Source organism: Typopeltis vanoorti, chromosome 9, assembly GCF_054136105.1.
Source record: "Typopeltis vanoorti isolate ZY-2024b chromosome 9, IOZ_Tvanoo_1.0, whole genome shotgun sequence".
In the NCBI taxonomy this organism is placed as follows: domain Eukaryota; kingdom Metazoa; phylum Arthropoda; class Arachnida; order Uropygi; family Thelyphonidae; genus Typopeltis; species Typopeltis vanoorti.
In genome coordinates this window covers 60,268,221-60,280,482 of record NC_143557.1, presented here as the reverse complement: position 1 = coordinate 60,280,482, position 12,262 = coordinate 60,268,221, and the positions used below count along the sequence as shown (strand labels likewise).

Genomic DNA, 12,262 nt, shown 5'->3' with positions numbered 1-12,262 from the left:
CTAACATTTTCTCAGGCATATCTGTATGAATCTTTCCAGGAATATAGGGAAATTCCTTTGTAATTCTTACATTCAGTTTTATTTCCCTTTTTATAGATGGGTACTATGAGCTCTCTACTCTAATCATCTGGATGATTAATTGAGTTAATGTTTTATTCATAGTCTTTAAGTAAGTCTTTCTTTGTTTCTTCCTTTTGAAATGATGTTTTGTGTTGTTTCAGTTCTATTCATAGATCATGTGTCTATTTCAATAATACCAGTATAATAACATTTGTTTGAATGGAGGCTAGATTTGTCAGAAAATCAGTTAAGTTACCAAGGTGACTTAACTGATTTTCTACAATATAATTTTAATAAATTTTAATATAAAAATAAAAAAATGTAATAAAAGTAGACCAGCTTGGACTAGAAATAATCAGAGAGCATCAAGATACCAAGGCTCAGGAGAAGGGAGATACATAAGCAGTAGTATATTTAAATTTTGTAAAAACATTTGATAGGATGTCACATGATGAGTTGCTAATTAAACTGGGACAAATGGAGATTACAAAGATAGATTAGAGACTAGCCATTAGATAAGTATCAGCAAGTTACATATGAAAGAGTGGTATCCCAAAAAAGGAAAGTCACTAGCAGTCTGCTTCAGACATCTGTTTTGGCCATTATTGTTGAACTTATAATGTTACTGGCACTGGGAAAGGTTTAAAAGGAAATATGCAGATGATGTGAAGTTGGAAAGAACTATGAGGAGTAGAGCAGGATGAGATGATGAGTAGTAGTAGAGATGTGGAGCAGTAGAAATGATGCAAAGTTGGAGAGAACAATGAGGAGTAGAGCAGTGGCCTTACACACAGATTAGACTGTGTGAGTTGGCTACCAGTTCAATGTCAAGAAGTGGGAGGGTTTGAAATTTGGTTCACAAGGATAGAATGCAAAGTATAAAGGTTGTGAAGAAATTTTGAAATGGTGAACAGAAATCTGGTGGTGGTGGAATCTGGTATTGATGGTGAACAGGGAACTGAAGTTTAGGGTTACAGTGCTAAAATGCTGAGGACTTCACAATGTATAATGGATTATTATAATGAAAAGGAGGAACTTAAAATGAAGAAGTAAAGAGGTTACAGTTCCTCTGCATATAGTCTCAATTGGGAGATCATGAATATCCTGACACGTACCCTGCTCCTGACAAATTATTTGTCTGCAAAGGTTCATCGATTGGTAGAGCCACTGCTACATGGCTCATGCAAAAGGTTAGTAGTTGGATCATTCGATGCTGTTGGTACACTCTCCTTTGATGAGTCTTTGTACTCCCTGGAGGTGTCACATAATAATAATAATGTACTCTCAAGGGGGGGGGGGGGGGGGTCAGGTAATCATTCCCTTGAGAGTAGCCAGTCTTATATGGAGGTGAAAAGGTTTTCATCAAACAAAACAGGAAAGTGGAATACATACAATTAACAGATATAATATACTGGTCTTGTAGCCGTAGTTGCTTTAACTGTAATTACAAACAGTACCAACAACCTCTTTGTCCAGTGTATCTAGAACTCCATCATAAGTAGATTGCTAAATGCTTTGGACCCCCACTACAGGATACTGTGAAATAAGGCCACTCTATTGCACCTCAGCAAATACAAATATGAGAGACTATTCCTCAAATTTGCCTCAGCTCTGAGAAACTACCCAATTTCAGAAAGCACTCTTATCCTCAGATCTTCAACCCGATGGCCAAGACCACCCAATTTAGCAAACTAGGGAGCACCATTTAGGACTCTAGGCCTGACTTTGATTGCCTTTCTTCAGCCTCATTTGCCCAGTGTCAATATGTGCCTACATGCACATATCATTGTTTTGTAATCCCTGATGATGGAAATGTAACAATGCTGAAATATATAAAAGTATTAAAGTTATTATAATTAATTATTAGTATACATTGTTATTTCCTGAAAAATAATAAAAGAAGATTGCTAAAATATCCTTCCTTCAACAAACCCATGATGCCAATCATAGAAAATGCTCTTAGTATCATTCCATTTCTGGATTCTAGTCCTTATCATCCTCTCAAGTACTTTAACCACAACTCCAGACATACAGATTGGCCTATAAGTGATGCCTCAGTGTTTGTTGCTTCCTCCCCACCTTTTGATAGGAGACAGTTTAACCTCTTTCATTCTATTGGGATTCTCACTATTGCATGACTTGCTGATCACCCATCCATTAATATGGATGAAATATATCAACCATTTTATGCTTCATAATCCATGTTATTTCAATTATATATGAATGTTATATCAATTTGAAGTGACACCTTGCATCCACGTGTTGAGTGATGTGTAAACACATCATGGCCAGTAAGGTTAAACAAGTGTGTCAGTACAGCAATGTGTCATTAATTCCTATTGCCTTGTGAACATCAGTCTTACACTTCTGATTACCTTCCACCCCTTATATAACATTCATTCTTCCTTATTTACTCTTGTTGAATGACATACCATAATTCTTGCATCCCATTCCATGTGTTTTAATTATATTTAATTCAAATATCACATTTTAAAAAAATTGCAGTAAATGATTGTTTTCAAACAAGAATAATTTTTTTTATAATTTTGTATTTATTTTTATAATAAAAATAATCATGTTAGAAAATAAAAAGATATAATTGTTAAATGATTGCAGACCTATAAAGCAGTCGTAATCATCTGCATCCCTGAACCAGTTATAGAACAAGGTGTAGTGAGTTTTACAATTTTTTTAATTCTTCTTAATGTTTTTTATAATCTTGGCCTTACAAGAAGACTTGAATAAATTGAGTGATTGGGCACAGAAATGGGGATGTGAGTTCAATGTTGCAAAATGTAAGGTTTTAAAATTTGGAAAACAAAGATGGGATGCAGAATTTATGCTTGGTGAGAATATATTGTTGGAGGTAGAGGAAATAAGAGATCTGGGGGGGTGATAGTGGATAAAGATCTAAAATTTAGGGGACACTAGCCATTTGACTTTTTATTTTAGGGGACACATCTCCAAAATTGTGAAGACAACACAAAGGCTTCTGGGAATGATGCAGAGGACACTGATGTGTAGAAGTAGGGAGATTCTTGTTCCATTGTATAAGGCTTTGATTAGGCCACACATGGACTATTGTGCCCAGATTTGGTCACCGGGCTTTCAGAAGGATGAAGAGATGTTGGAAAGGGTCCAAAGGCGACAGTTTCTGACCTCTGTAACGTCGAGTTTGAGGAAAGATCAAGAAGATGTAATTTGCAGAGTCTGGTGGATAGGAGGATGAGGGGAGATATGATAGAGACCTACAAGTTGGTAAGAGGTTGTTATAGGATCAATGGTGGAGAAATTCTACAGAGAATAGTGGGAGATCAGGGGAGAACCAGAGGTCATCCCTGGAAACTGTATAAAGAGGGTGTGAGTAGGGGAGTGAGAGGCAGGTTTTTTTCGTGCAGAGTTGTGAATGGTCATCCCTGGAAACTGTATAAAGAGGGTGTGAGTAGGGGAGTGAGAGGCAGGTTTTTTTCGTGCAGAGTTGTGAATGATTGGAATGCCTTGCCTGAGAGTGTGGCGTCTGCAAGGAGTTTGAGTGTGTTTAAGACACGGTATGATGAGATGTGTGTGTATGATAAAAGGACCTCCCAGATGAGGTCCTTTTATTCTCTCTTTAACTCCATGAGGTCTTGGGGTAATAATAATAATAATAATAATAGTCTTGCAACAGAAACTTTTAATGCACAAAACAGTTGCTGTTATGCAGTTTTTCCACTAAGCACCAATTATTTATTTTTTTAATGTTATATTTATAGTACATTATATTTATAGTACATTAGTACCATATATGGGTGTTGAAAGTTTATTTTATCATATATGGGTGGTGGGTTGAGAAAGGAGGAACTTTTTTTTTCATTTGATTTAAAAGACTGCATATTGTATTCCTTGGGAAACACAACAGGGGGAAGACTGTTGAAAGTTTTTTCATTTGGTTATACTATAAATTAAAGATACCAAGAAATTATATTTCTTGTTTAATTCTTTATCCAAGTGTAAGCAAACAAGGTTCTTCAAAACTGAGCAACTTGTATATAGAGGCTAATGACTTGTCCTTAGTATCCCATAATGCAATGCACATATCCTTCCTGACATGTATAATGCTATGCATTATGCAAAGGGTCACTACCCAGGCTAATTTTGACCTTTATTGAAGTCTAATCAGTGGAAGCCTAACCCTAAAGTGATACAAAGTCCTTATAAGGACTGGCTTAAAGGGACAAAACAAGAATGCTTTTCATCTTCCCCGTTATCTGTAGAGGACAGTGTAGAGATAAGGTGTTATTGAGTTATTAAAGCTCTGATCATGGCAGGAAGGTAACAGCAATAGCCGAGCCTAAGTTAGAACTTCACTAACTACAGCATTGCCATCCATTACCCTCCAATGGTATTAATCACCACATCTCACCAAGTGATACAAAGGTTGAAGTAATGCAGAAGTCATATTTCCTTATACAAGTAGCCAAAAGGCATCACACCTTATTACTAAATTACTCTGGATTAGAGATAGATGTTGAAAGTTTTTTCACTTGGTTATACTATAAATTAAAGATGCCAAGAAATTATATTCTTGGTTTAATCCTTTATTTATCCAAGTGTAATGACAGACATGTATAATGCAATGCATTATACATCTCTGAAAGGATATGTACTTTGCATTATGGGATACTAAAGCAAGTGATGTAAAGTCATTAGTCTCTATATACGAGTTGCCCATTCCTGAAGATACTTCAGGCACAAATTTTGTTTGCTTACACTTGGATAAATGATTAAACCAAGAATATAATTTCTTTGCAACTTTAATTTATAGGGAGAAGACTGTTTCACAATACAACATTTGCAGGGATGAAGGAGGAGGAAAAAAAACTTGTTGTGTAGGTTTCAAGGTGCACTGTGAAGGGATGTCGAGTAGTAGCTGCACATGTTCCAATGAGCTTAGTACTAGGTGGGGGAATTATTGATGCCATTTCAGATGAACATTTCCCATGGAAATATTTGTAGAATACACATAGTGCATAAACTCAACGTCTGTGCAAAAGTGGGGGGGGGGGGTAAGAGATCCATCATTAATCATAAGTCTGATTGCTCTCATCTGTATTTAGTCAAGCATTTTGAGGGAGGTTTTAGGGGTCCCACCCCATATGTAAGAGCAATAGCTGGGCAGATTTGTGATTTGTATAAAGTTAACAGCTGTTCAGGGGCGAAGTAACGTGTTGAGCGAAAGAGAAATCCTAGTTTTTTAGAAGCTGAGGATGCAATGATTGTGATGTGTTTATGCCAGAAGAGGCTTGATGTCAAGGTAATTCCAAGAAGAGAAATCTCAAATTGTCTGTAAATTTGGGTGTTGTCAAAGATGATACTGAGCGAAAATGTTTCTTTTTTTTATGAGAGTTAAGACAGAACTGGGTTTTATTAACATTGAAATTGATGAGGTTATCTGAACCCCCATTGGAGGATGGCTTGGAGATCAGAATTGAGTCAGGTGATGGTTGATGTTCTGTAGGTTGAGGTGAGTTGTGTAGAGTAAAGTTTATCAAATGAAAGGGAGGAGTGCAATGTGCTGTCATCCGCAAAACTGTGTATTGCATTGGAGGTCAGCTGAAGTAGGTGATTGATATATAGCAGGAAGAGGATTCATGAAAGGAGAGAAGTTTGTAGAACTCTGGCATTAGTTGAATGGTGAGAGGATATGGAACCATCCACCACCACACATAGCATCCATCCAGATAGAAAGCTGGCAATCCAACTAGAAAATTTATTACTATTATGCCCAGGAGTCCAAAGACCCATCGAGGGAGGGCACCTACTAGAGCTATCTGTCTCTACCACTTAATCTGCCAACCATACTGAACCACCACTACCATCATCTATTGCCCACTTCCACCACTAGTATTTTTTTGTCTGTAAATTGCTTGTGTTCTCAAGGCCAATTTGTCCGTATGCGGGATGAAAAACTCTAGTTTCCAGGAGAAAAAAATCCTGCTACCTCCTTATGAAATCAGCTAACTCATCTTCAACTTAAAAAAGCCCATATAAAGATTTCTCTTGTTACAACAGGAATCAAAATCAGACCTTTTCTGATCGTTATTTCTACATACTGCTTATTTAGACTTAGTTATTTGCCTGTTATGTAAAAAAAAAATTAATATTGTTTATTTTTTTTTTCCTTAGCTGGTGCATGAAGCTTTTGAGATGTTTCAACAAGATCATAACAAATATCATGAAAACAGCACTGACATGAATCCTTTCTACAATGCTAATTCTTCTGTTACTGCCAGCTATCTTGCTCGTGCTGTTATGAATCATCTTTTAAGAAGTGGATTACAGAATATTATTACACATGATTTATGTCAGATCTCATAACAAAAATAAATAAGTAAAAATGTACAGTTATAATTACTAATTTGTTATGATGTTCTCCATACAGTAAGCATAAAGTTTTCAAACAGTTTACTTATTTGGAGATGACTTGTAGAAAAAAAAAATGTATTAATTCCTATATTTATGTGAAAAGAATCACTTGGAAAGTTAACTTCATGGCTAGATGGCAAACTCCTAATGACTATAGATTTTAAGCTAGAACAGCTTAAGTTCTGTTCATACTTCATGAACTTTTTTTTATGTCATCACTGTTGTTTATTTCAGTAGTAATAATAGAAATGTTTTAGATAATTTGTGAGATTTACTTATAATACTGTATATGATCAATTTAATCATCTGATTTACTGCATGACCACATGATAACTACAAGAAGCTTGTTCATATGTTGTCTTGATTTTGTGCATAGTGCATGACATAATGAGATGAATTAATATATAGAATTAATTAATATATTGACAGAAAAGTTAATTGCAAAAGTCACAAGGTAAAAACAAGATATTTTTATTATTGTTAATAAATACCGAAGTGACAGCTTTTGAAAGTGATCTCACAATTATCCAATCTTCAAATAATACCCCCATTTAGCCAACCCTTAAAAGGGTTAGCATTCAAACCCAGAATCATCATAAGCTACTAAGGCATTGCCTAGGAGTAGTAAGTTTGGAGGGTGGCAAAACTGTATCTCAAATATGAAAACATAGTTGTTGTTGTTTTTAATTTTACATATTTTCTTGAATTTAAGGGCAGCAAAATAGTGCTTGCTTGGGGGGAAGCATGTACTCTAAAAACAGTCCTGGTCAGACCAGCTCCTAGTACATCCCACATAACCCTTAGTTATCTCACCAACAAATTAATTTACCAAGACATTCAGATAATTGAGGAATTCCTGTATTTTGAAAGAATAAAATTAAAGAAGCCATCTGAAACAGAAAGCTTAAAGCTATAAAATATCTTTTTTAACCACAAAGTCCTTTGCAATTTTTAACTGCATATTATGGTCATATTCACTAAACTCAATGCATAATTTGTCAACATTCAGATTTGAAACTTATATCCATACACCACTGTTTAAATATGTATTATTAGTTATAGACATCTGCTCTGCTAATTACCTACCAACCTTCAGCTTCTGAGTAGGGCTTATTTCTGCTTTTAATGCTGTGCATATTACTATATTCTATTTTTGTAATTTATATATGTTACTTTTTTTTATATGATTCATGTTGGTTTTGATTTGAAAAAAGGCTGATCTTCTATGATTGTGAAAAACAGGTAAATTGTAAGATAAAAACACAAGCTATCCTAGCAACCAAAATATATTGTATGTTATTAATTTCATTTCATTAATCTAGTACTGCATTATGTTTTTCCATCATGTTATTTAGCTATTGCAGTTGTTTAATAGAATGTTGTTTAATCATGTTGTTTAATAGGATGAAATGAATTCTTGAGATAATAATTTATTGAATTTAGTTAATTACTAATGACAAGAAAAACCTTACTCAGCAAGACATCTTCACAGACAGAAATAAGATTATTATGCATATACATGCAAACACACAGAAGAAAGGCAAATTATACAGTATGCTGAATGTAGCATAAGCCTAATTTCTGCCCTCTGTGGATACTTAGCCTATAGAAAGAGTAGGAATGTATTATATTCACTTGTTTGCATATGCACAATCTTATCTATGTGTCTATGAATACTTTGCTGGCTAAGATGCAATATTGTTATAATAATAAAATAAACTTAGTTAATCAGGTTAAAAGAATGAAATCCACAAAATTTCTAGGTGCTTGCAGGCATTGAAAATTCAGGCTACTGTAATTAATTTTGATTTGTGGATATTGCTATATCTGTGCTGCTCCTACTACTGGTTAAACAGCTTTTCTTCCCATGCATTCTCAGTAATTTTAAAACAGGAAGACGATTTTGACATCGAATACTGTATATGTTAATTTTGACTTGGATTAAATAATTTGCACTATTTTTCTTGTCGTGATTTTTCTTTTCCTTTTCCTTTTTTTTTTTTTTTTTGAAAAGTAGTAGAGAGGATAAACAAAATTTATCACATATGCATTAAGCTGTGTGATATCCAATCCTTACTATTTGATATATCCAAGCATCATAATCCTATCCGTCATTGAAAAAAGTCTGAAAATTGATTTTTATGTTGTATTTTATTTGTAATTATACCAATTATCTGAATATCAGAACCCTGATCTCAGAAAATTTCGGAAATTGGTCCTTCCAATATTTTATTTTCATTGTGTCTATCCTTAACCTCAAATATCATGATCTAAAGTCAGACTGATATCTTATATACTGAAACTTCCTTAGACAGTCTATAGCAGACTTTCTCACAGGGCTAGCTACTTGATCCATCATTGACTAAAATCATGCATGGTGACAACAATCCCACTATTGCTTGAATCAAATTTATTTTATTTCTGTTTATCAAGGTCATATGAGAAAACCACCTGCTGGTTGAAAGCTTGAAATGGCTTGGAAAAAACCAAACATCTTTTTAGATGTTTGTTTTTTTTCAGAGCAGGTTTCCAGCTTATCTAATATATACTATACTCATGGTATTAATGGGGTGTAATTATAATTTAAAAAATTTCAGCTCATGCTACTTCAGCACAACAATTAAAGACTTTCTCTCCATTGTGAAAAATGCATTTATCTTTCTGGTTCTAATAAGTAAGACAGACACAATGTTAGGAAATTCTTCTGAAAGGCAGTATAACTTCATCAAGAACTTTTAATAGATGACATTATTGTTCAGATGAGAAGCCAAACGGCTATTTGTTTCTGGCGAGGTTGATATAAGTTGACATGAAACGTTACAGATCGTAGTTTTCGATCTTAGTTTTGCTTACTGGCTGAAAAACAATAAGGGATTTTTATCCCCTTAACTTAGATGACATTATTATTTTTATTTTATTATTTAGGCCTCCAAGGAGTCAAAAGACTCGTCACAGGAGGTCCTTCCTAGGAAACACAAGTCTATCAAGACTCATCATGGGAAGACCCTCTAGGAAACACAAAGTCTATCATACCACTTCTTAAACTCATTGACATTCTCGCTCTCACCACTCTGTCAGGCAATGCATTCCATGGTTCAACCACCTCTATGCAAAGAAACCACTCCTCACCCTCTTGCTCATAGTTTCCTTACGTAACTTCCAGGGATGGCCCCCTTCTCATCACTCCCTCCCGTGTTCAACCAAGAGAAAGAAATCCCCAGTGTCAACCCTGTAACCACCTCTCAACAGTTTAAAAGTCTCAATCATATCACCTCTCCTTCTATCCACCAAACTCTGCAGTCCATATTCCCTCAGCCGATCCTCGTAACTAACATTGTACAGTCCTGAAACTGTCTTTGTTATCTGCCTCTGTACCCTTTCCCACAGCTAATTTATCCCCTTCAAATCCTGCAGACCAAATCTGAGAACAATAGTCTAAGTGTGGTCTGATCAGGGTCTTATACAATGGAATGATATTATTATTATTATTATTATCTCTCTTTTATCTCTGCAGGTCAGCATCCTTCTCATTATTGCAGCAATCCTCTGTGTTACCTTCGCCACCTTTGCAATATGTCCCTTGAATTTCAGGTTTCTATCAATCATCAACTTGTCTTGTCTCTCCCCACTTCCTCCAGTATAACTCCTCCAAAAAAGTATGCAGTGTGCCATCTATGTTTCCCAAACCTCAAGACCTTACATTTTTCTGCACATTAAACTGATACCCCATTCATTTGCCCATCTATCTAGCTTATTCAAATCCTCTTGCATGACTACCACATCTGCACTATTACTAATAACCCTTCCCAGCTTCACATCATCTGCTGACATCCAAACCTATGTGCTGCAAGTTAAATATCAACTTATCATGTGGCATCCTGTCAAATGCCTTCACTAAATCCAAGAAAATGGCAGTATTTGCCTCTCCCTCATCAACTGCTCTTGTCACGTTATTATAAAAGGCAATCATATTACTAAAGCAAGAGCTCCCCTTAAGAAATCCATGTTGACTCTCACAGATAACATTACCCTCATCTGCCCAGTGCTGTATATCAGGGGTGTTCAACCCATCAATCGCGGAGCGATTTTTGGTCGATCTCTTGTGTATTTCTCCTTACTTACAAATTTAATTAAAACTGAAAACATAATTCGCTTTAAGTGTATTACTATTGTTTATTTATTTTTCATTAAAATTGTCAAATCAGTAATTTTCTTATAAGTCCCGGTAAATGAATTAATTTGGATCAGTGGAAGTCAAACAGCGAGCCGAGTGAATACGATTATAAGCAAAGTGTAAAAATTCGATTGTAGCTTAAATAGTAAATATTCCAAAGCACATTACATCGATTTTTTACTTAGTTTAAGTCCCATGTGAATATTCTAAAAAAATAAACTTTGTTTGTCTCGGTATAGTTTGTATTAGATGTTTTTGTAAATAACTCTTTTGAAGCTAACTGTATATACTGCTTTAATAAGAATATGTTAGAGTGTTAAAAACAAAGGCAATGTTTTTGTCACTGAAGCTGTACATGGTGGCATTAGAAAGATTTTTATTGAAACTTGTATGTATGAGAAAGGCTTGCAGACTCTAAGTGTAAGCACCTACGAAGTCAGTCAGAAAGAGTCCAAACAACTTTCCGATGGCCGGCAACTTACAATCAAAAGAAAGCATAGGAGAACAAAAGGCATGCCGAACTTGAAACTTAAGATGAAAGACTCATACCAATTCTTTGGGGGTTGCCAAACTTCATGCGAGGTCTCAGAGGAGGCCTAATAAAAAGGGACTGAAGCAAGCAGAAGGGGTCCCAGTTCCAGAATTGCTGTCAGAGAGGAGGCCGCCCGGTCCAGAGTCACCGTCAGAGAGACTGCCGGTGATCCACATTGCTTGAGAGAGGAGTTCCCGGCTTCCAGAAAGCAGCTTCTCGTCTCTAGTGACGTCTTGAACCGAGAAGCTGCTTTCTGGAAGCCGGGAACTCTAGTCCGCAGACAAGGTTTCAAATTGCCGAAAGGAAGAGTTCCATTTACCGGAGAAAAGTTTCCAGGCCAGGTTAATGTCAGACATTTACCAGCGTGTTGCGTTTTCATTACAATTTGATGAAACAAACGACTTCACTGATATTGCTCAGTTAACGTATTTATTCGCATGGTATTTCAAGATTATTCAAGTAAAGAACAACTTTTAAAAATTATACCATTATTGGGAAGGACTAGGGGAGAAGACATTTTTTTGGCATTTGATGAATTTGTGAAACAATACAAACTTCTGCTTTTTAAACTTGTGTCTATTATTACTGATGGTGCTCTTGCAACGATAGGTAATAAATCAGGCTTCATTTCATTATGTAAAAACAATGACAAATATCCAGATTTTTTAATGTACCACTTCATTATTCACCAACAAGTACTGTGTAGTAAAAGATTAAACACAAAAGATGTTTTGGATATTACATTCAAAATTGTAAATTCTATTCGAGGAAAAGCCCTGCAATGGCGGTTATTTAAATTACAGACAGATGATAATAGGGAACTTCTGTTGTACAATAATGTTCGCTGGCTCAGCAATTTTTAGAAAGATTTCTTGTATTAATTAACGATATAAAAAATTTTCTTGATGAAAAAGGAGATATTTATCCACAATTCAGTGATAAAAGATAGTTGTTACACTTATCATTTTTAGTCGATTTCTGTACGAAATTAAGCAATTTAAATTTAGCGTTACAAGGTACAGATAAAAATTTAATTGACGTTAAGTTCAATAAAAACTTTCCAATGATACTTGCGTTTATTAAAGAAAAAT

General features: G+C 35.2%; 1 protein-coding gene across 3 annotated transcripts in view; it reads left to right on the top strand.

The window, feature by feature from the left end:
- Positions 1-8,425, top strand: part of LOC150103081 (putative phosphorylase b kinase regulatory subunit beta) — an 860,602-nt gene extending 852,177 nt beyond the window's left edge. For all 3 annotated transcript variants that reach the window (XM_090398411.1, XM_090398412.1, XM_090398413.1), the window contains exon 29: positions 6,226-8,425. In XM_090398411.1, the coding sequence (XP_090254537.1) occupies positions 6,226-6,417 (192 nt within the window). In that variant the 3' untranslated portion in view covers positions 6,418-8,425. The remainder of the gene's footprint in view (positions 1-6,225) is intronic.
- Positions 8,426-12,262: the final 3,837 nt, after the last annotated feature.